Below are 24681 nucleotides of genomic sequence, written 5' to 3'. Positions count from 1 at the left end.
GGAAGGCTCTGAGCAGGGATCAGTGCCAGGCCCTGCAGGGGTGCCCCATGTTCTGCACTGGGCCCTGTCTGCCCTCGGCTGTGGGGTGATGGTAGAACCCGGACGCCAGGCCAAGAACGGCTGGAGCCCAGTCGCTGGGCACACAGTGCCCCTGCACTGAGTTCCCCCAGGGGCCTTCTCCAGCCAGTGCCATTTACTGGCATGGGACTGCCACGCCTCTGTCTGCCTCGGGGGGCGTGTGTGTGGAGGGGGGGGGGCAGCACCCGGTGCCTCGCCCACACTCCAGAGAGCGCCTGCCAGGAGACCAGGCTGGGAGCTGCCAATTCTCACCGGCCAAGGCCTCCTCCTGCTCGCAGCTCCTGGCCTACTGTGTCAGACAGTGACCTGGGGCTCACGCTGCAGAGGGCGGATTCGGGATCCTGCGCCGTGGCAGCCCCTTTTTAGCACGCCCACACCTACGGGTTTGGGAGCCTCACCGAATCCCGGGGGTGTGCCAGTAACCGGAGCTCAGGCACGCCGGCAGAGATACCGAAGGGCCAGGGCCCGGGAGGGCAGTGATGGAATAGGAGCTGGAATCGGGGTCTGTAACAGAACAAGAATCAAGCGTACGGAGCGCCAGCCCTGCAGTGCAGGGGCGGAGCGGAGGGGCCGGGGCATGTACCGGATGCACCGCATGGCAGGTGCTGCTGGCCTGGCATGGGATGGCAAAGACGCTGCTTTGTGACCAGCACAGATGATAGGCCAGCCAGCTGGCTACACGGGGCGGGCCTCCCTGGGCCAGGCTTTGCCGCAGTGGATGAACTCAGGTTGCCAAGTTCTCCTCCTGGTCTATAACCTGGAGCGCCTCTTCTCACACAAGCGTCTGCAGAAGAATTCAGCCCAGGAGTCAGCGCCAGGGGTAGGGGGAGGCCCTGGCCATCTGACCCTGACTGACGCTTTGAGGCCAAGGCCCGTGCACAGGAGGTGACGGTGCGAGGTGCGCCCCCAGCATGCTGGGAGTGCATTACATGCCAATCCGCAACGGCTCTGCTGGAGCGGGGCCTGGACCGTAATGCGGGCAGAGGAGCAGCGTCACACTGGGGTTGGCTGGCTCCCCGTGCCCAGGGGCAGGTCCCGACTACTGAGATCAGACAGCGGCACAGACGGGACCGACGGGCACCTGCAGTGCCAAGGACCCCACGCACTGAGACGAGAGGAGGCGACACAAAGCACATGACCGTGGGACTTTTTTCTTTTTTTTTTTTTCCTTTTTTTGCACAAAAACAGTACATTTATTCAAGTGTTCTCCAGCACAAGTACATTAGAAAGGAGCTTTTCTTTCGTATATTCTTCTGGGCACCAAAGAAAAAAGAAATGGGATGAAGGCGAAACGGACAGACTTCCTACATCTGCTGCACGCATTGACCTTTTTAATTAGTTCATAACAGCTATGTCACGAGCAATACTTACACAGAGATACAACAGAACACCGGGGCGGGGAGAGGCCGAGGGGCCCCTGCCCGCCAGGTCGCAGAACCATACTGTGAAATGTACATTATTTATTGTCAATAAATATAGAAGCGACCCTAAAAAAACCAAAACATAGCGGCTGAAGGATGCTGGAACCAGAAACCAAATAACCCTAATCATAAAAAAGGAAAGAAAGAAAAGGAAAAGCTGGGGAGAGGTGGGTGTTAGCTGCATGGAATGTACACTAGAGAGGTCCTAGCGCGGGGGACTCAAGCCAAATCATAGGGAACAGTCAACGTTATTACCAACGTCCTACAGAAGAGTTTATTCTTCAGTATGAATAAATGATTTCCCACAAATAGTTAAGCATCAGCTACTTCAATGCCTAGGCTAAAACACATGAAATCTCTCATTTCGGTTTCAAGTACAAAGTTAAAATGCCTTTTGTTTTTTTAATAATAATATAGAAGAGTAAAATAATAATAGTGCTCTTTGAAACTCCACAAGAAAACAAAACAAACAGTCATTGTCCAGACAGCAGACTTCATTTAACAATATAGATTTTTAATAAAATGTTTTAGCACCGTGTTTGTCACCTACTCCCTCGGCGGATTGTTAAGGAATTTAGGCTTTTTTTTTCCAATAGGGCTGTGCAACAAAATTTGCTTTTTGCTTTTTTTAAAAAAAAAGTGTGTGTTGGGTATTTTAAAAACCTTAATTCTCCCCGTCTGTGGCCCGAGGCTACGGGCTGGGACGCGGGTGGCTTGTGTCAGACGCTCCCGGAGACGGAGGCTGGGGAATCTGAAAAACAAACTGCCTGAAAACGCTGCCAAAGGGCCATTCCCAGAGTTTCCAGTTTGTGGAGCAAGAGGAACCTGCTTTTCCCACTGGGCTCTGCCATGGGGGGTCCCTGCACCCCCCTGCAGGCCTGGTCCCCCACACTCACACCAGCCTCACGCAGGAGCTGTTCCCTTGCAGCCAGTGGTGGCTCCTGGTGAGAGGTGGTGCTGGGCGCCAGGCCTCCCCAGGTATCGCGGCTGAACAAGAGGTCAGGGAAGCGACGGCTCCGCACGTCTCTGCTGAGACCCAGGCAGGAGGGTGGGAGCCTGGGGCCCCGTCCTGCCACCTTTACCAAAATGTAAAGATTAAAGAGCCGGTGCTGCTAACGCGGCTCTGCTTGGCCTGCGGCGCCCACCCTCCCTCCGCGACCTTCCGCAGCCTCCCCCCAGTTCATGCACAGTTATTGGGGGTTCACAGATTCCCCACTTAGCACCAGTCACATGGTAGAGAGATAGGAGGGCAGAAGCGCCCGTGGCTGACCCCCCACGGCCGTCTCCCCTCGTGAGTCGTGCGTGCGAGGCCGTGACAGGCCCCTGCTGCCTCTCGGGGGGCAGCCCCTGCCCCCCCCTTAAAGGAAAACTGCAATGTGAATAAGAGACTCAAACTCCCTCCCCAGCGAGTTGCAGAGAGCAAACCACGAGAGAGACGCCAGTCCCCCGGGAAGCTGCCATGGGAGTGCCCGAGAGGCAGGGCAGGGAGTGGAGGGGCCGCCGGCAGGGCCAGCTGCTGGAAGGGACGTGTGGACCGGCTGTGACATTAGCAAGCACCCACAGGCAGGCCCCGGTAGCCGTCCCTTCCATCCGCGGCGCCCTGCCCTGCCCGGCCCGGCAGAGAAGTGTCAGGCCCTGAGAGACCCCGGCACCATTCACAGTTATGGGGAGCGAGACAGCGACAGGGATCGCGGCGAGCCGCCCGACCCCCTGCGCTTTAGCACCAAGCCCTGCAGTTTTCCTTTAAGAACCGGCCCCAAGCGCCAAGGGGGCTGCGCTGCACTGACCCCTCCCTCCTCAGGGGGCCCTGGGAGTGCTTGGCCCAGGGCTCCCCCAGCCCAGAGGCCTTGGCCCCATAGCTGGTGCTGCAGGCTGGGGAAGCACTGGGGCGGGTGGGCTGCCAGGGCGCCGACACCTGCTCTGAGACACTGCTGCTCCTTAGCGTCCGCAGGCTGGTCCAAGCCCGTCCTGCGCACGGAGCAGCAGGGCCCTTCCCACGGGCAGGGCTAAGCCCCCAACCTGCCGGCTCTGCCAGCGTGGCTCTGCCGGGACCGCCGGGGGCGGGAGCAGAGGAGGAAGAGACCTTTGGGGCCATCGTCCTGCCGGAGCTGGCCCCACCGTGGGGAGGCAGGGAGCCTGCTTCCAGGGGCAGGTCTAGTCCTGCCGGAGCGGAGGCGGGGACGGGACGGCTAACGGCCCGGTGCTGACACAGCAGCTCCTCGCCTTTCCGTGGCCTGACAGGGGGTGAGGGCAGGTCACCGGCAGCGGCTTGGGCCACTGCGGTTCCCCTGGCACCTCACCACAGCGTTAGAACCACCTCCTCTCCTGCGAGTGAGCCTAGCTGCACCGGCCCTTCCCACGGCCCCGTGTGCCCTGGGCGAGGGACCCCCTCAGCAGATCCCTGCGTCTATGGCTTTGAAGGGGGCTGCCCCCCATGCAGGGCGTGTGCACTCACTGGCCCCCGGTCGGCTAATTTGGCTTGTCTCTGGCACGGGCAGCTCCCACAGCCACGCCCAGCGCAGCGAGAGCCATTCTCCCCCACCCGGCGATCTAGCGCCGTCAGAGGCCCCATGTCTGAACTGGAGAGTGGACCCCTGGCCCCAGTGACACGGCTGTACACGGCAGTACCTGGGGCAGTCTGGGGGGGGCTCTGCCCCAGGCAGGGGCTGCGACGCTGGCACAGACAGTGGGCTCAGGTGCTGGGCAAGGCAGAGCTCCTGCCCTGCTCCCACCAGGCTGGTCACAGAGCTGCTCTCAGGGGGTGCCCCAGGCCCATAGGCGGAGATGACCCAGCCCCTTTTCACCACGCCAATAGCAGCTGACTGGTGCGGTGGGTGTGGGTGTGGGTGTGGGTGTGGGTAGAACGGCCCTTAAAGGGAATGCGAGAATTCGGGGCTGGGATCTGTGACCCCGTCCCAGCCCAGGGGTGAGTGGTGACCCGTCGGGCTAGGCAGGGCCAGCCCCGTCCCAGAGCCCTCCCAAGTCCCTGCACTAACAGACCCTGCCAGTGTGCGCATGCGAGCACACTAGCAGCCTTCCGGTGTCCCTGGCCGTGCCCACAGCCTGCACGCATACGGCCCGGCTGCCTGTGCCGCTGTCCAGGTGTGCATGCCACCGTTCCCATGGGCGCGGGGGGCCGGCCGAGTGTGCGCCGGGGGGGCACTGGCCTCATGTGGACATATGGGGGCAGGGAATGACTAGGGGGCTGGAGCACATTAATTATGAGGAGAGGCTGAGGGAACTGGGATTGTTTAGTCTGCAGAAGAGAAGAATGAGGGGGGATTTGATAACTGCCTTCAGCTACCTGAAAGGGGGTTCCAAAGAGGATGGAGCTCGGCTGTTCTCAGTGGTGGCAGATGACAGAACAAGGAGTAATGGTCTCAAGTTGCAGTGGGGGAGGTTTAGGTTGGATATTAAGAAAAACTTTTTCACTAGGAGCGTAGTGAAGCACTGGAATGGGTTACCTAGGGAGGTGGTGGAATCTCCTTCCTTAAAAACCTCTAAGGTCAGGCTTGACAAAGCCCTGGCTGGGATGATTTAGTTGGGATTGGTCCTGCTTTGAGCAGGGGGTTGGTCTAGATACCTCCTGAGGTCCCTTCCAATCCTGATATTCTGTGAGTCTCTGAATGCCACTGTCTGTATGTACAGGGACAGGGGCTGCCACTGGCCATGCACGCGTGTTCCTTTGTCTTTGTGCGCATATGAAGTGGATCGTTCCCCAGTCCGCATGTGTACATGCATGCTCCTCTGGGGGTGCGTGTGCCACTGCGAGGGTGTGCTCAGACGTGTGTGTGTTCGTTCCCACTGGGTGTTCCATTGTCTGTGTGTGCGCATGGGGTGTGTGTGTTCCATTGTCTGTGTGTGTGCGCATGGGGGGGTGTTCTGATGTCTGTGTGTGCGTGCATGGGGTGTGTGTGTTCCATTGTCTGTGTGTGCACATGGGGTGTGTGTGTTCCGATGTCTGTGTGTGTGCGCATGGGGGGGGGGTGGGTGTTCCGATGTCTGTGTGTGTGCGCATGGGGGGGGGGTGTGCGCGCATGGGGGGGGGTGTGTTCCGATGTATGCGTGTGCGCGCATGGGGGTTGTTCCATTGTCTGTGAGTGTGTGCGCATGGGGGGGGGGGTGTGTTCCGATGTATGCGTGTGCGCGCATGGGGGTTGTTCCATTGTCTGTGTGTACATGTTCCACTGGGGGGTGTTGGAGGGTGGGAAGGCAAGGTTCCATCGTCCGCATGGGTACATGGGTGCGGTTTTGACGGTCTGTCAGGGGTGGGCAGTGTCCCTCTGGCCGTGTGTGTCGGGGGGTGCGCGGCACACGGAGGGAGGATTCGGCAGCTCTTGGTGCTGGGCTGGCTCTGGGAGTCTCACTGCTACCTCCCGAGGGCAGTGCCAAGGGCCATGGAATCGCCCTCCGGGCAGGGGCGCTGTACTCACACCCTGTGCAGTCATTAGCCACGGAGACAAGGCCCAGGTGTTTCCAAAAGGGCTGGCCAATGGGCTGGGCGGGCGTTACTGAGGGGGCGGGGCAATGGGCAGGGCGGGGTAGGCGTTACCGAGGGGGTGGCCAATGGCAGGGTGGGGTGGGTGTTACCGAGGGGACGGGGCAATGTGCACGGTGGGGTAGGCGTTACCGAGGGGTGGCCAATGGCAGGGTGGGGTGGGTGTTACCGAGGGGACGGGGCAATGCGCAGGGTGGGGTAGGCGTTACCGAGGGGACGGGGCAATGGGCAGGGCGGGGTAGGCGTTACCGAGGGGGTGGCCAATGGCAGGGTGGGGTGGGTGTTACCGAGGGGACGGGGCAATGCGCAGGGTGGGGTAGGCGTTACCGAGGGGACGGGGCAATGGCAGGGTGGGGTGGGTGTTACCGAGGGGATGGGGCAATGCGCAGGGTGGGGTAGGCGTTACCGAGGGGGTGGCCAATGCGCAGGGTGGGGTAGGCGTTACCGAGGGGACGGGGCAATGCGCAGGGTGGGGTAGGCGTTACCGAGGGGACGGGGCAATGGCAGGGTGGGGTGGGTGTTACCGAGGGGACGGGGCAATGCGCAGGGTGGGGTGGGCATTACTGAGGGGGTGGCCAATAGGCAGGGTGGGTTGGACAGCGGCAGACAGCCCTGGGCACGGCTGATAGGGGCTGGCCAAGGGCAGCCCAGGGAAGTTATCGAGATGGCAGCTGATCAGTGCCCTTGTGACAAGACTCGGGCTGGGGCGTGTGCCCGCGGGGCGCGTTGGGAAAGCCCCCTCCCAGCTGCTCTCCCCCTGGCAGATTCAGCAGAGAGGCCAAGACAGACGCCAAGCTTCTCCCGGGCCTGCCGTTCCAGGGCACACTGGCAAATGCCCCTGGAGGGCCAGATCCTCCACTGGTGCCAGCTGGCTGTGGTAGGGCTATGCCCACATGGCCTGGATCGGTTAGCTTTGGCCATGTGCCCACCTGAACGTACCACCCCTCGGGGCTGCCCTAGAGTTCTCTGGGATCTCCCCCTGGCCTGGCTGGCGCCGCTCTGCAGCGGCTGCTTGCGCCCCAGAGTGCCCGTGGTGCCTGCTGGCTTTCCCCCAGCGTGCCGCATAGGCAGGTGCCCGGGGGAAAGCTGCTTCTGCTCTGCCTGCCCAGGCTGTCGGGCTGGTGCTGGGCCGCCAGCCCCTCTGGAGCTGCTGGGGGGAGTCTCCCGCAGGTGGCCTGCCAGTGTGATTCCTAGTCTAGCCCTGGCCCCAGGCCGGCCCTCCGCCTCCTGCCCCGCAGAGCATGCGCTCTCCGCCCAGGCCACGAGGGGCCGCGTGCTGGTGGCTGGTGGGAAGGGACAGCACAGCTGCAGTTCAATCAAGTACTAAAAGAAACAGAATTCACAGCGTCCACAGAAAGAGAGAACCAGCCCCCTGCCGGGCCGGGAGCACCCCACAGGGCAGCCGGAGCTCTGCCCTGCACCCCCGGGCCTGGGTGAGCAATGGGGGGCGTCTGCCCGGCCCTCCTCCCCACCTCGGCATGAACCTACAGTCCAATTCTTCATTCTACAACAAAGAGACAAGAAGAATCAAAGATGGCATCAGCTTCTCAGTATAAAACTGCAGCCTGTGAATTGGGAGGTGACCCAAAGCATCGCTTTGCCCGGTGCTGCACCCCAGCCTAGGGGCCGGGGGAGGGGAGCCCCTCGGAAAAGAACACCCAAAGGCGACGTACACAGAAAAGCACCAGTACGTTTGTGTGTTGTTATTCTCTGGCGAGGGCTTTCTCTCCCCCCGGCCCTGGCGGGCGGGCGGGGGCAGCCCCAGACCCGCTTCTCCCCAGTGCGTGGGAGGGGGGCCTTCCTTTTAGAAAAGAAAAAGGTTATTGCATGACATGGGACGGAGACTGGCTCCCGTCCCTCCCCCGCACTGTCCGGGGGGGCGGGGGGCCCAGTACCTCCCCTGCCCCCCACTCAGTCTGCATTGGTTCCCCTCCTGCACAGCTCTGTGGGAAGCCCTGGCACGTAAGGCAACGTGGAAGCTGATGTTTTGACTCACCCCGCTGTTTAAAAGCACCATTATGAAGTCAGGTTGTACAGTAGTAACAGTACCTTTTATATATATATCTATCTATCTCTCGTATCTATCATATATATATAAACTGTAAACAAGAGGTAACAGCGGCATCTAGGATCTGCTTTCTTCAAGGTTTCCTGTGCGGTAGGCACCCGAAATACTGTAGAAAAGTGTGTGGTGTGGTGCGTGTTCTTGGCTTCCCTGCTAGTTGGTTTTGCTTTGCATCACCAGTGATGGTGCTGGTAGAAGTAAGTAAGGCTCAGTGCTGGACGTTACGGCGCAGGCTGAACACTCCCTGCTTTGTGCTCCTACGCTCACCAGACCAGAGACAGAACTCGAGCTCAGAGCGACACAACCTTGCTTTCGCGTTCCCCTCTCTAGGCTTGGGTTTCTGCTAGCGTTTCCTGGTGGCTTTGCCCTCCGGCTACGACAGCGCTTGCTCACGAGCTCGGGAAAGCCTCTCGCCTCGCTCGCAGCTTCGAGAAGCAGAAACCAAACTAACAGAAAAACCCATCCAGAAAAGAGCGGAAAATTAAAAGGTTACCAAAAAAAAAAAACGGTTTTTGTTTTTTTTTAAATAGGCTAAAAGCTGAACATTGAAAATTCAGGAGAGGACACCGAACCCTTTCGCTTGGGGAGACGCGGTGGATTCCCATCGGGTTTAATCCTTTCTCTCTTCTGGGTGCTGATTTTTCTCTTGTTCCACATTTTCACTTCTCTTCTCATGGGTGGTTTTATTTCTGATTCGTTCCACTTCACTAGTTCCTGTGTGTCTTACACGCAGGCGAAGTATTCCTTCAGGGGAGCAAAGAGATGGCGGATCACCGGCACGCTCCAAGATCTGCCTAGCAGTCTCTGCCGGGCCAGACGGCTCATGTTGGAGACATCTGTGTAATGAACCGGGAAGCCGAAGACCCTGCATGGAAAGGAGGGGACAGGAAGAGCACAGGTTAGCTGATTTCAGCCACAGGAATCCTCCTCCTTGGAGCCACTTAGCAGCTGGCAGGATCCGGGCTTGACGGTAACCGTCTGGGGTCCACGTCGGTCCACTGTAAAGGTGACGGGCTCGGTGAGAAAGCCTAGACAGACAGACGGGCTCGCGTGTGTGTCCAGGGCTGCGCTGCCCGCTGGAGAAGTGGCAGGTGAAGGACATGAAGCTCGACTCATGGAGGGGCGAGCGACGTGGAGTCGGTCGGGCTAAGAGAACTTGGTTTGCTTCATGCCAACAAACGAGCTCCCGCTCTGAGATTCAGCTCCCCCTCAGCCCTTAACGACAGAGCTCCCCTGATGCATTCAGAGCCACCCAAGTCCTCCGCACAACCAGCAGACGAGCAGTACGTGTCCCCAGGCCTCCCTTCCCAGGCTACCGGTGCTGACGGGGCCCGTCCACCCTGGGAGACCAGCCCAGAGACGGTGCAAACCCAGGGAGCTGCCCCACCCCCTCAGGCCAGCAGTACCTCTCCATCTCCGTGCACCATAGGATGTCCTCCTTCTCGTTCATGAAGACGGGGAAATGCTGGTCCTTGCCCTGCTTGATGGAGTTGGAGCGAGTGGTGATAGTTCGCACTTTGCTGAACTGAAAGGGACAAAGCAAAACGCTCTGAGCAAACCAGAGCCGCGGCCACGCCCCCGCCCGGCTAACATGGCCTAGATGGGGGCCCAGCTGGCAGCCCCCAAGAGCTGCTCCGAGGGAGCCTGTCTGCTCAGAGCAGTCTCAGGTCTCTCACTGGCCCAGCCCTTCACGGATTATCCTGATTTATCCCCATCCTCTGCCGGCTCCGGACTTGCTCTGGGCCGAGGGTGGAGTCTGGCCCCTTGGCAGCAGCTGGGCTAGTCTGTCCCTCCCCTCTCCTGGTCACTAGGTCCTGCCTGCAGCCAGGCATCCACCCAAGCCCCGTGCTACCGTCCCGCGCCCCGCTGTGGTGGCTGCACGGCCATGGATCCTGTCTCAAGTGAGCCCACGTCGGGGCACCCAGGGGGTCGGCCCTTCTCCAGCAATGGCACAGCCCCTCCAAGCGCCCTGGGGAGTGAGCTGAACATCGTTCTCGGACGTCCATCCGGGGGCGCTTCCCCGCACTGCCAAGTGCTGCACAAATGTCACAGACCCAGTCTCCTTGTGCGGGGATTCCCAACTGCTCCCAAAGGGTGCCCCACGTCTGGCCCCCTGGGCCTGCTCTGCCCCTCCCCCGCCACTGGCTGGGATCTGCCGTGGCCTGCCCCATTGGCCATGGCCCGCCCCATTGGCCATGGCCCCACCTCGGCCTAAATCCCAAAGCGACACAGTGCAGTGCAGTGCAGTGCGTGCCCCCTCCCACGTCAGCGCCCTGGGTCGGGACACGGCCCCACTCCAGTGCCTCCTGGCCCTGGCTGCCCCACGGGGGCTCAGGCGCTGACCTTTGCTATCCTGCCGTGCTCCAGGCACTCCTGAAGTTCCAGCTTATCATTCACTGTAGATGCCAACGGCCTAGGAGACAAAAGGGTGGGGAGCTTGAGAACGGGCATTAGCCCTGCACTCAGTCCTGCTGCCACTTGCCAGGTGCGCCCGCTGGGGGCTGGGCTCCCACCCGTGCCCCTTGCCCAGGGCACCTGTACCCCCTCTGGGGGCTGGCCACGCACACGGTGCCTGTATCCCCTAAGGGGGCTGGCCGCGCAACATGACGCCTGTATCCCCTATGGGGGCTGGCCACGCACAGGGCGCCTGTATGCTCCTCCGGGGAATGGTCGCACACACGCCGCCTGTATCTCCTCTGGGGGCTGGCCGCGCACACGGCGCCTGTACACCCCTCGGGGGGCTGGCCGCACACACGGCGCCTGTACACCCCTCGGGGGGCTGGCCGCACACACGGCGCCTGTACACCCCTCGGGGGGCTGGGGCTGGCCACGCACACAGCGCCTGTACACCCCTCGGGGGGCTGGCCGCACACACGGCGCCTGTACGCCCCTCGGGGGGGCTGGCCGCACACACGGCGCCTGTACGCCCCTCGGGGGGGCTGGCCGCACACACGGCGCCTGTACGCCCCTCGGGGGGGCTGGCCGCACACACGGCGCCTGTACGCCCCTCGGGGGGGCTGGCCGCACACACGGCGCCTGTACGCCCCTCGGGGGGCTGGCCGCACACACGGCGCCTGTACGCCCCTCGGGGGGCTGGGGCTGGCCACGCACACAGCGCCTGTACACCCCTCGGGGGGCTGGCCGCACACACGGCGCCTGTACGCCCCTCGGGGGGCTGGCCGCACACACGGCGCCTGTACGCCCCTCGGGGGGCTGGGGCTGGCCACGCACACGGCCCCTGTACGCCCCTCGGGGGGCTGGCCACGCAGCAGGGCAGGCGAGGGCCCGCTGGCAGTGCCAACAGCCCAGGGCTGTGCAGGGCTCCCAGGCACACAGTCCCACTGACCACCCGCTCGCCCCATAAATGCCCCCGGGCAGCCTTGTGGGCGGATCCATTACCCATGACGGGAGGGGGAGCAGCTCGTGGGCTGATCCATTACCCATGACGGGAGGGGGAGCAGCTCGTGGGCAGATCCGTAACCTGGGTGGGGGAGTGAGGGGGAGCAGCCATGGGAGGAGGGGGAGCAGCTCGTGGGCTGATCCATTACCCATGAGGGAGGGGGAACAGCTCGTGGGCAGATCCATTACCCATGGGGAGAGGGGGAGCAGCTCGTGGGCAGATCCGTAACCTGGGTGGGGGGGTGAGGGGGAGCAGCCATGGGAGGAGGGGGAGCAGCTCGTGGGCTGATCCATTCCCCATGAGGGAGGGGGAGCAGCTTGTGGACCGATCCATTAGCAATGAGGGAGGGAGGTAGAGTAACTCATGGATCAATTCATTAGCCATGGGGGGGGGGGGGGGAGGAGGTACAGCGGTTTGTGGAGCAATGCATAAGCAATAGGGGGAAGAAGCAGAGAAGCTCATGGACTGATGTAAGCAATGGGGAGGAGAAAGCAGCTCCTGGACTGATCCATTAGCAATGGGAGGGAAGCTCAGGAATTAATCTATTAAGAATGGAGCAGCTCCTGGGTCAATCTGTTAGCGGGGTGGGGGTGGACTGATCTATTCGCAATGGAGGCGGGGAGGAGAAAGCAGCTCGTGGACTAATCCATTAGCAATGGGGGGAGAAAGTGGAGCAGCTTGTGGACCAATCCATTAGCAACGGGGGGAGGAGACAGAGAGCTCACGGACAGATCTATTAGCCATGGACGGCGGGAGGCGGCAGAGCAGCTCGGGATTGGCAATGAACTGAGGAAGCAGAGCGGGTCCTGGACCGATCCATTAGCAAGGAGATGGTGGGGGGTGGGTGGGGGTGGAGAAAGCAGCTCCTGGACCAATCTGGAGAATTTCCAGGTGATTCAGCCTTGCCACTTCCTCCGCCAGAGCCAGGAGAGCCCGTTACAACCTCCCGCTGGGTGGAGTTGCTCACGCCCCTCTGATCACACCGCGGCTGCAGGGATCTGCTCCCTGCCGCTCCCCGGCTGACTCTGGCCAGGCGCAAATGGACCACAAACGCCACCACCCCGCATGTCACAAACGCTCACAATGCGTCTGCCCCCCCCGCGCTGGCTGAAGTCTCACCCTCATCTTACACAGGAGGAAACTGAGGCACACAAGGGGAAAGGACTCGACAAGGGTCAAAGAGGGAGCTGACGTCAGAGCCTGGAAGAGAAGCCAGGAGTCCTGGCTCCCTGGCCTGGGCTCTCAGTCTGCCCATGCAATGAGTGAGCGTCAGGTGCAGAGGGCCATGGGAACACATAACGAATGTTCCTCGAACTGAAAGGGCTGAGCTGGGCTGGTGGGAGCCACGCCGGGATTCCTGGTGGGGAGAGGAGCCTGGGACTCCGTCTCCTTGTGGGGATGTGCTCAGGGTAGAAATCAGGAGCTCTGAGCTCCCATGTGCCCCCAAAGGCTGCTCTGCAGAGTAGAGGGCAAACAGCTGGGGGTGAAATCTACAACCCGATTACCCTTGGGGTGCCCTGCTCGGAGCATGCAAGCGTGACCTGGCCCCTTCATGCCTTCAGTAGCATCGAACAACAGGCAATAGGCTGATTGCTAAGGGGCTGAAGGGCTCCAAAGGCTGGTTCGAAGAGGCACGATTAAAATGGGTTATACTGGCAATCCCCCGGCCCCTGCTCCGCTATCATGCAAGAAGCAAACGGCCCAAAACTCGGGGTTCTCTCACCATGCTCTCACCAACCTGTTCATACCGGGAAGGTTACCCCAGAAGTACCGGGCCCTGTGCGCTGCAGACACCTCTTTGGCATCAATCATCACTGGATTGGACTGCAAACAAGGAAAAAAAGCAGTAAAGTAACACAACATGCCCACAGCACAAATGTGCTGCAACACAGCACCATGACAGTGCTGCAACACTACATCACCCTGCCAACATAATTCCACAACAGTGCTGTAACACTGCATCCCAGCCCCCCAACACAGCTCTGTAACTGTCCTGTAACACTGCATCCCAGCCCCCCAACACAGCTCTGTGACTGTCCTGTAACACTGCATCCCAGCCCCCCAACACAGCTCTGTGACTGTCCTGTAACACTGCATCCCAGACCCCCCAACACAGCTCTGTGACTGTCCTGTAACACTGCATCCCAGCCCCCCAACACAGCTCTGTGACTGTCCTGTAACACTGCATCCCAGCCCCCCAACACAGCTCTGTGACTGTCCTGTAACACTGCATCCCAGCCCCCCAACACAGCTCTGTGACTGTTCTGTAACACTGCATCCCAGCCCCCCAACACAGCTCTGTGACTGTTCTGTAACACTGCATCCCAGCCCCCCAACACAGCTCTGTGACTGTCCTGTAACACTGCATCCCAGCCCCCCAACACAGCTCTGTGACTGCCCTGTAACACTGCATCCCAGCCCCCCAACACAGCTCTGTGACTGTCCTGTAACACTGCATCCCAGCCCCCCAACACAGCTCTGTGACTGTCCTGTAACACTGCATCCCAGCCCCCCAACACAGCCTCATAACAGTGCTGTCACACTGTATCCCAATCCACCAACACATCTCCATGACACCACAGCAACACTGCATCCCAGCCCCGAAGAGAGCTCCATGACTGCGTGTAACACTAAATACCATTCCCCTAACACGGTTGTATGGTAGTTCTAACACTTTGCATTGCAGCCCCAGAACACAGCTCCATTATACGGCTGTAACACAGCATCCCACTTCCTAACACGCTTCTGAGATAGTGCTGAAAACTGCATCCCAGCCCCAACACAGCTGCAGGACACTGCACCCCAGACACAAACATAGATTCATGACAGTGCTGCAATACGGCATCCCAAACCACAATAGAGCCCCATGACAGTCCTGTCACACAGCATCACAGCCGGCAATACAGCTCCACGATGTTGCTGTAATACTGCATAGAATCATAGGGCTGGAAGGGACCTCGAGAGGTCATCTAGTCCCGTCCCCTGCACTCAGGGCAGGACTAAGTATTATCTAGACCATCCCTGAAAGGTGTTTGTCCAACCTGCTCTTAAAAATCCCCAAGGATGGAGATTCCACAACCTCCCTAGGCAATTATTCCAGTGCTTAACCACCCTGACAGTTAGGAACTTTTTCCTAATGTCCAACCTAAACCGCCCTTGCTGCAATTTAAGCCCATTGCTTCTTGTCCTGTCCTCAGAGGCTAAGAAAAACAATTTTTCTCCCTCCTCCTTGTAACAAACTTTTATGTACTTGAAAACTGTTATCATGTCCCCTCTCGGTCTTCTCTTCTCCAGACTAAACAAACCCAATTTTTTCAATCTTCCCTCATAGGTCATGTTTTCTAGACCTTTAATCATTTTTGTTGCTCTTCTCTGGAATCTCTCTAATTTGTCCACATCTTTCCTGAAATGTGGTGCCCAGAACTAGACACAATACTCCACTTGAGGCCTAATCAGCGCGGAGTAGAGCGGAAGAATTACTTCTCGTGTCTTGCTTACAACACTCCTGCTAATACATCCCAGAATGGTGTTTGCTTTTTCTGCAACAGTGTTACACTGTTGACTCATATTTAGCTTGTGATCCACTATGACCCCCAGATCCCTTTCCGCAGTACTCCTTCCTAGGCAGTCATTTCCCATTTTGCATCTGAAGAAGTGAGGTTCTTACCCACGAAAGCTTATGCTCCCAATACTTCTGTTAGTCTTAAAGGTGCCACAGGACCCTCTGTTGCATTTCCCATTTTGTATGTGTGCAACTGATTGTTCCTTCCTGAATGGAGTACTTTGCATTTGTCCTTGTTGAATTTCATCCCACTTACATCAGACCATTTCTCCAGTTTGTCCAGATCATTTTGAATTATAATCCTATCCTCCAATCACTCGCAACTCCCCCCACCCCCCGCCCCAGCTTGGTATTGTCCACAAACTTTATAAGTGCACTCTCTATGCCATTATCTAAATCATTGATGAAGATATTGAACAGAACCGGACCCAGAACCGATCCCTGCGGGACCCCACTCGTTATGCCCTTCCAGCATGACTGTGAACCACTGATAACTACTCTCTGGGAACAGTTTTCCAACCAGTTTTGCACCCACCTTATAGTAGCTCCATCTAGGTTGCATTTCCCTAGTTTGTTTATGAGAAGGTCATGCGAGACAGTATCAAAAGCTTTACTAAAGTCAAGATAGACCACATCTACTGCTTCCCCCATATCCACAAGGCTGTCAAAGAAAGCTATCAGGTTGGTTTGATATGATTTGTTTTTGACAAATCCATGCTGACTGTTACTTATCACCTTATTATCTTCTAGATGTTTGCAAATTATTTGCTTCATTATTTGCTCCATTATCTTTCTCGGTACAGAAGTTAAGCTGACTGGTCTGTAATTCCCCGGGTTGTCCTGATTTCCCTTTTTAGAGATGGGCACTAGATTTGCCCTTTTCTAGTCTTCTGGAATATCTCGTATCTTCCAGGACTTCTCAAAAGATAATCGCTAATGGCTCAGATATCTCCTCAAGTCAGCTCCTTGAGTATTCTAGGATGCATTTCATCAGGCCCTGGTGCCCCGAAGACATCTAATTTGTAATTTTTGACTTGTTCTTTCCCTATTTTAGCCTCTTCTGATCCTACCTCATTTTCACTGGCATTCACTACGTTAGACATCCAATCGCCACCAACCTTCTTGGTGAAAACCGAAACAAAGAAGTCATTAACACCTCTGCCATTTACACATTATCTGTTATTATTTCCCCCCTCATTGAGTAACCGGCCTACCTTGTCCTTGGTCTTCCTCTTGCTTCTAATGTATTTGTAGAATGTTTACTTGTTACCCCTTATGTCTCTGGCTAGTTTGATCTAGTTTTGTGCCTTGGCCTTTCTAACTTTGTCCTTACATACTTGTGTTATTTGTTTATATTCATTCTTTGTAATTTGACCTAGTTTCCACTTTTTGTAGGACTCTGTCTTGATTTTTAGATCATTGACGATCTCCTGGTTAAGCCAGGGTGGTCTCTTGCCATACTTCCTATCTTTCCTACGCAGTGGGATAGTTTGCTCTTGTGCTCTTAATATCTCTTTGAAAAACGGCCAACTGTCTTCTATTGTTTTTCCCCTTAGCCTTGGTCTGCACTACGAGTTTAGGTCAAATTTAGCAGTTTTAGACTGATTTAACCCTGCACCCGTCCAAACAACAAAGCCATTTTTATCGACTTAAAGGGGTCTTAAAATTGATTTCTGTACTCCTCCCCGACAAGGGGATTAGTGCTGAAATCGACATCGCCGGGTCGAATTTGGGGGTAGTGTGGACACAATTCGACAGTATTGGCCTCCAGGAGCTATCCCAGAGTGCTCCATTGTGACTGCTCTGGACAGCACTCTCAACTCAGATGCACTGGCCAGTAGATAGGAAAAGCCCTGTGAACTTTTGAATTTTATTTCCTGTTTGGCCAGCGTGACGAGCTGATCAGCACAGGTGACCATGCAGAGCTCATCAGCAGAGGTGACCATGGAGTCCCAGAATCGCAAAAGAGCTCCAGAATGGACCGAACGGGAGGTACTGGATCTGATCGCTGTATGGGGAGATGAATCCGTGCTATCAGAACTCCGCTCCAAAAGACGAAATGCCGGAATATTTGAAAAAATCTCCAAGGGCATGAAGGACAGAGGCTATAGCAGGGACCCGCAGCAGTGCCGCGTGAAACTTAAGGAGCTGAGGCAAGCCAACCAAAAAACCAAAGAGGCGAACGGCCGCTCTGGGTCAGACCCCCCAGACATGCCGTTTCTATCATGAGCTGCATGCCATTCTAGGGGGTGCCCTTACAACTACCCCAGCCCTGTGCGTGGACTCCTGCAAGGGGGGAGTCTCACGCAACAGGGATGAGGATTTTGGGGATGAGGAGGAGGAGGAGGAGGTTGAAGATAGCGCACAGCAGGCAAGCGGAGAAACCGTTCTCCCCGACAGCCAGGAACTGTTTATCACCCTGGAGACATTACCCTTCCAACCCGGGCTCCCGAACCTTGAAGGCAGAGAAGGCACCTCTGGTGAGTGTACCTTTGTAAATATAATACATGGTTTAAAAGCAAGCGTGTTTAATGATTATTTGCCCTGAAGACTTGGGATGTATTTGTGGCCAGTAAAGCTACTGGAATGCCGTCAAGCAACATCCGTTCTTTATCTCTCTGTGTTATGCTCAGGAGAGTGATATCATTCACGGTCACCTGGTTGAAATAAGGGAATTTTATTAAGGGGACATTCAGAGGTGGCTGTTCCTGCTGGGCTGTGTGCCTGTGGCTGAAAAGAAATCATCCCCGCTGTTAGCCACGCGGTGGGGGGAAGGGGGAAGCGATCATCCCAGAGAATTGCGTGTGAGGGGGGGTTTAGTTGGGTTTGTGCTTCACGTTAACCCAAAAACCGCAGCCCCTCCTTTTAAATGGCCAACCCAACTCTCCCTTTTTTTCCTCCCACAGCTGCAAATGTTTCAACGCTCCCTCTATCATCTCTGTCACAGAAGCTAGCGCAGATAAGAAGGTGAAAAAAATGCATTCGCGATGAAATGTTCTCTGAGCTCATGCAGTCCTCCCGCACTGAAAGAGCCCAGCAGAATGCGTGGCGGCAGACAATGTCAGAGTCCAGGAAAGCACAAAATGAATGCGAGAACAGGAGGGACGCACGAGAGGATAGATGGCTGGAGCAAGAGGAGTGGTGGCGACAGTGTGAGGAGAGGAGGCAGGATGCAATGCTGAGGCTACTGGAGGATCAAACTGATATGCTCCGGCGTATGGTTGAGGTGCAGGAAAAGCAGGAGCACAGACCGCAGCTGCAGCCCCTGTGTAACCAACCGCTCTCCTCCCCAAGTTCCATAGTCTCCTCACCCAGAGGCCCAACAACGTGGGGGGTTCCGGCCATCCAACCACTCCACCCCAGAGGACTGCCCAAGCAACGGAAGGCTGGCAGTCAATAAGTTTTGAAGCGCAGTGTGGCCTTGTCTTTCCCCCCTCCAGTCATCCACCAGCCCACCCAGTGCTTCCCTAATCCCCCACCCCTCCCAGGCTACCTTGGCAGTTTATCCCCCTATTTCTGTGACTAATTAATAAAGAATGCATGAATTTGAAACAACAATGACTTTATTGCCTCTGCAAGCAGCGATTGAAGCGGGGAGGGGAGGGCGGTTGGCTTACAGGGAAGTATAGTGAACCAAGGGTGTGGGTTTTCATCAAGAAGAAACAAACAGAACTTTCACACCGTAGCCTGGCCAGTCATGAAACTGGTTTTCAAAGATTCTCTGATGCGCAGTGTGCCCTGCTGTGCTCTTCTAACCGCCCTGGTGTCGGGCTGTGCATAATCAGCGGCCAGGCGATTTGCCTCAACCTCCCACCCCGCCATAAACGTCCCCCTTACTCTCACAGATATTGTGGAGCACACAGCAAGCAGTAATAAAGATGGGAATATTGGTTTTGCTGAGGTCTAACCGAGTCAGTAAACTACACCAGCGTGCTTTTAAACATCCAAATGCACATTCTACCACCATTCTGCACTTGCTCAGCCTATAGTTGAACAGCTCCTGACTACTGTCCAGGATGCCTGTGTATGGCTTCATGAGCCACGGCATTAAGGGGTAAGCTGGGTCCCCAAGGATAACTATGGGCATTTCAACATCCCCAACAGTTATTTTCTGGTCTGGAAAGTAAGTCCCTTGCTGCAGCTGTTCAGACAGACCGGAGTACCTGAAGATGCGAGTGTCATGTACCTTTCCCGGCCATCCCACGTTGATGTTGGTGAAACGTCCCTTGTGATCCACCAGTGTTTGCAGCACCACTGAAAGGTACCCCTTTTGGTTTATGTACTGGCTGCCTTGATGGTCTGGTCCCAAGATAGGGATATGCGTTCTATCGCCCCACCAGAGTTAGGGAATCCCATTGCAGCAAAGCCATCTACTATGACCTGCACATTTCCCAGAGTCACTACCTTTGATAGCAGCAGCTCAGTGATTGCGTTGGCTACTTGCATCACAGCAACCCCCACAGTAGATTTGCCGACTCCGAATTGATTCCCGACTGACAGTTAGCTGTCTGGCGTTGCAAGCTTCCAGAGGGCTATCGCCACTCACTTGTGAACTGAGGGCTGCTCTCATCTTGGTATTCTTGCGTTTCAGGGCAGGGGAAAGCAAATCTCAAAGTTCCATGAAAGTGCCCTTACGCATGCGAAAGTTTCGCAGCCACTGAGAATCATCCCAGACCTGCAACACTATGCGGTCCCACCAGTCTGTGCTTGTTTCCCGGGCCCAGAATCGGCGTTCCACGGCATGAACCTGCCCCATTACCATTATGATATCCAAATTGCCAGGGCCCGTGCTTTGAGAGAAGTCTGTGTCCATGTTCTCATCACTCTCGTCACCGCGCTGCCGTCGCAGCCTCGCCTGCTTTTGCAGGCTCTGGTGCTGCATATACTGCAGGATAATGCGCGAGGTGTTTACAGTGCTTATAACTGCCACAGTGATCTGAGCGGGTTCCATGCTTGCCGTGATATGGTGTCTGCAGGACAGCAGAGTGGCAGCGGAAGTGTGATGATGGTTTGCAGCCCTATTGTACCGTCTGCTGCCAGCAGCACCCAGGACACAACAGCGGCGGCTGAGCTGAGCGGGCTGCACACTTGCCGTGGTATGGCGTTTGTGCGGAAAAAAGGCGCGAAACGATTGTCTGCCATTGCTTTCACGGAGGGAGAGGCGACTGACGACATGTACCCAAAACCACCAGCGACAATGTTTTTGCCCCGTCAGGCACTGGGAGCTCAACCCAGAATTCCAATGGGTGGCAGAGACTGCGGGAACTGTGGGATAGCTACCCACAGTGCAACGCTCCGAAAGTCGACGCTAGCCTCGGTACTGTGGACGCACTCTGCCAACTTAATGCGCTTAGTGGGGACACACACAATCGACTGTATAAAATTGCTTCCTAAAAAAATCGACTTCTATAAATTCAATCTAATTTCATAATGTAGACATACCCTTAGATTTGTTTCCCATGGGATCTTACCTACCGACTCCCTGAGTTTGCTGAAGTCTGCCTTCTTGATATCCATTGTCTTTATTGTGCTGTTCTCCCTCCTACCATTCCTTAGAATCACACTTTCACCCAAGCTGCCTTCTGCTTTCAAATTCTCAACCAGTTCCTCCCTATTTGTCGAAATCAAATCTAGAACAGCCTCTCCCCTGGTAGCTGTCTCCACCTTCTGAAATCAAAAATGGTCTCCAATACATTCCAAGAACTTGTTGGATAATCTGTGCCCTGCGGTGTTATCTTCCCAACGGATGTCTGGGGAGTTGAAGTCTCCCATCACCACCAAGTCCTGCATGCCAGCCCCCACACAGCTCCATGACAGCACTGCAACACTGCATCCCAGCCCCTTATAGAGATCCGTGACTGTGCTGTAACACTGCATCACAGTCCACAACACAGCTACATGACAGTGCTGTAACACTGCAGACCAGCCACCAATACAGCTCCATGACACCACTGCAACACTGCATCATAGCCGCCAACCCAGCTCCATAAAAGTGTTGCAACACTGCATCCCAGCCACCTGCACAAATCCATGACAACACTGCAACACTCCATAATAGCACACCAAACACTTCACTGCAGTGCTGTAACACTGCATCCCAGCCCCCCAACACAGCTCCATGACAGTGCTGTAACACTGCATCCCAGCCCCTTAACACAGCTCCATGACAGTGCTCCAACACTGCATTCCAGCCCCTTAACACAGCTCCATGACAGTGCTGTAACCCTGCATCCCAGCCCCTTAACACAGCTCCATGACAGTGCTGTAACACTGCATCCCAGCCCCTTAACACAGCTCCACGACAGTGCTGTAACACTGCATCACAACCCTCAGCACAGCTCCATGACAGTGCTCCGACATACATGAACGGAGAACCTTTACAGAGGTGGATACTGGACAAAACACTAAAGGGGAAGAAAGACCAGGATCTGAACACATACTATGGTTCAGGATGAAGTTGAAAAACACTATAAATACTAAACAAACCAGACTGTCTAAACAGGAGGCATGGTATGATAAACATATTTGGAAACGCCACCCTGTCATGAATTTGCTGGTACTGTTAAGTTTCATAATACACAGTCTGTTGGTTATGACAAAGAATCTGGTGTGGATGGTAAATCCTTTAAAAATGTGTAACATGCAGGATTTGTGTGTGTGTGGGGGGGGAATGTAAACACGGTAGGAGTGGTAACAAGGAAGTCCTATAAGAATACTGTTTCTCAGCTAGGACCTGTAAACAGGCTTAGGGCTTGGCACAGCAGGGAAAGCATAACAAACTTTGACTGCTGTGTGGAAGGGGAAACTGAGGCACATCGCCTAATCACATTGGTGGCTGAATGCCAAGACACCTACACTCTAAAAGGTGTTGATATTTGCATTATGGTAACAATGCTACACACAAGAATGTTTTCAGGCAACCTGGAAAAAGAAACACAGAACCTTGCAAAAATGCCTGTGGATAACACTGCAATGTTTGGTAACACTTGGGAGTTGTATAACCAAAACCTAAAGAGGGCATTCGGCACCTGCCTTTGCTTTGTCCTCTGGCAGTAATCTAAGGGGAAAGCTGTGACACTGCACCCCATATTCTTCATAGAGATGTTATTAGGATATGATTATGGCATAACTACGATGTATTTTATGCAAGACAGGTCATGTGAGATATCACTGGAAAAGTTCTGATTTACTGCATGACACTGCTGCACCACGCATAACAGCTCCCAACACACCGCTATGATAGTGCTGCAATACTACACCACAGCCCTCAGCAGAGCTCCGTGACACCGCACCCCAGCCACAAACACGGCTCCATGACAGTGCCGTGACACCGCACCCCAGCCACAAACACGGCTCCATGACAGTGCCGTGACACCGCACCCCAGCCACAAACACGGCTCCATGACAGTGCCGTGACACCGCACCCCAGCCACAAACACGGCTCCGTGACAGTGCCGTGACACCGCACCCCAGCCACAAACACGGCTCCGTGACAGTGCCGTGACACCGCACCCCAGCCACAAACACGGCTCCGTGACAGTGCCGTGACACCGCACCCCAGCCACAAACACGGCTCCGTGACAGTGCCGTGACACCGCACCCCAGCCACAAACACGGCTCCGTGACAGTGCCGTGACACCGCACCCCAGCCACAAACACGGCTCCATGACAGTTCTGCCACGCTGCATCACAGATCCCAACACAGCTCCATGACAGTGCTATAACATGGCACCCCAGCCCCGACACAAGGAGTGCTCTAACGCTGCACCTTAGCCCCACATCACAGCTCTAGGACAGTGCTGCAAGACTGATCACAGACCCCAGCAAGGCTACACAAGATTGCTGCAATATTGCATTACAGACCCGAACAGAGCGCTATGCCAATGCTGCCACACTGCCTCCCAGCTCCGTGATAATGCTGTAAAGAACAGTTCCTAACCTTTCTGGAATGGTTGTTCTCTGAGATGTGTTGCTCAGGTCCATTCCAATATAGTTGTGCGCACTGCATGCACCATCGCTGGAAGTTTTTCCCCAGTGGTATCTGTTGGGTTGACTCTGGTGCCCCCGAAGTGGCACTTTCATGGCACACAGGGAGCTGGCTGGGATGATTTAGTTGGGGATTGGTCCTGCTTTGAGCAGGGGGTTGGACTAGATACCTCCTGAGGTCCCTTCCAACCCTGATATTCTATGACCTGCCGACCCGCCTCCTCCTCAGTTGCTTCTTGCCGGAACTCTGACAGGGGGCAGGCGGGTGGGTCTTGGAATGGACATGAGCAACACATCTCGATTAACAGCTGTTACGAGAGGTAGGTAACCATTCTTTCTTCTTCAAGTGCTTGCTCGTGTCCATTCCAGTCTAGGTGATTCCCAAGCAATCAGTCAAGTGGTGGGACTGGTGTTTTGCTAAGACAGATTGGACTCTGCTGTACCAAAAGCTACATCATTTCTGGCCTGCTAAGTGATGGTATAGTAGTGCATGGTGAGCGTGTGGACAGAAGACCACGTCATTGCCCAGCAGATCTCCAGGATCGGGACTGGAGCCACGAATGCCGCTGAAGAGGCTTGCGATCTCGTGGAGTGCGCTGTCAAGGGATTGGGATCGGTGCTAGGACTGCCATCGGCAGGGAGTGGAGCGAGATGCTGGGCGGTGTCTCACCATCACTGTCAGCTTGCCCAAGATGGGCACTTGCCTCCCCAGGACGGGTTCTGCGGTACCGGGGCTGTCCCTGATGGGCCTTGGCTCAGGGAAGGCATTAGAAGGGACAGAAGGCTTCTTGAGGCTTCATATGCCTCTGGTGTAGGTGGCATGGCCAGGGCTGAGTCCCCTCCATGGCTCACCCTAGGCAGGGCATCCATACGCACCAGACTCAACGGGCCCCTTTCCGGGACTGGAGTGGCCCGGCACGGGTCTCTCTCTCTCTGTGGCTCTCCTCGGGGGGGATCGTCCCCAATCTGACTTTTTTCTTTTTTCGGCACCAGTGATGGGGAGCGGTGCCGACCGGCCAGGGTTGACTTCTTGGTGGCCGGAGCAGTTTGTTGGTGTCGGGGATCCTGGACCCCGCTGAGACTCTCCAAATGAGGCCGGGGCACTCCTGACGGAGGAGGGGCTCGATGCCGGGTCGGGCTCCGAAGAAGGGCGAAGTGCCACCTCCATTAGGAGAAATTTGAGTCCAGTGTCTCTTTCATTCTTAGTCCTGGGCTTTAAAGTTCTTACAGGTCCGGCACTTATCCGGAGCGTGGCCCCTCCTAGGCAGTTCAGGCAGCTGCCGGGCTGTGGGAAGCCCTGGGGCCCCAGTGGTAAGCCCCACAGGGTGGGAGCTTACAAGTACCCAAATCTAACGAACTATTTGCTAACCGCGACTAACTGAACGCTTGACACTCTGTCTACAATCTATTTCCAGGAAAGCACTAAGGAGTGTCGCTTGCAGAGCACAAGAACAAAACCATTCCAGGGACTGTCATGGACGAGGAGAGGGAACTGAGGAGGTGGTGGGTCGACGGGCCCCTATATACCGTGCCAGGAAGGCGCCACAACAGGGGGCACCAGAGTCGACCTGATGGATATCACTAGGGGAAAAACTTCTGGCAACGGTGCACATGACACACACAACTATATTGGAATGGACACGAGCAAACACTCAAAGAAGAACATTGCAT

At 56.1% G+C, this 24681-nt stretch overlaps 1 protein-coding gene across 7 annotated transcripts in view; it reads right to left on the bottom strand.

The window, feature by feature from the left end:
• Positions 1–1392: 1392 nt before the first annotated feature.
• Positions 1393–24681, bottom strand: part of DNMT3A (DNA methyltransferase 3 alpha) — a 198245-nt gene continuing 174956 nt past the window's right edge. For 5 of the 7 annotated variants that reach the window (XM_065587346.1, XM_065587347.1, XM_065587348.1 and 2 more), the window contains 4 exons: positions 13201–13286; positions 10406–10475; positions 9469–9587; positions 1393–8927 (listed from right to left, as the gene is read on the bottom strand). In XM_065587346.1, coding sequence (XP_065443418.1) covers positions 8786–8927; positions 9469–9587; positions 10406–10475; positions 13201–13286 — 417 coding nt within the window. In that variant the 3' untranslated portion in view covers positions 1393–8785. Of the gene's footprint in view, positions 8928–9468; positions 9588–10405; positions 10476–13185; positions 13287–24681 lie in introns of all 7 variants that reach the window. The other 2 variants (XM_065587345.1, XM_065587344.1) reach the window with 1 other exon arrangement.

This window comes from Chrysemys picta, chromosome 3, assembly GCF_011386835.1.
Source record: "Chrysemys picta bellii isolate R12L10 chromosome 3, ASM1138683v2, whole genome shotgun sequence".
Taxonomy (NCBI): domain Eukaryota; kingdom Metazoa; phylum Chordata; order Testudines; family Emydidae; genus Chrysemys; species Chrysemys picta.
Note: the sequence above shows the minus strand (reverse complement) of the source record. Positions and strands in the feature narration are given on the sequence as shown.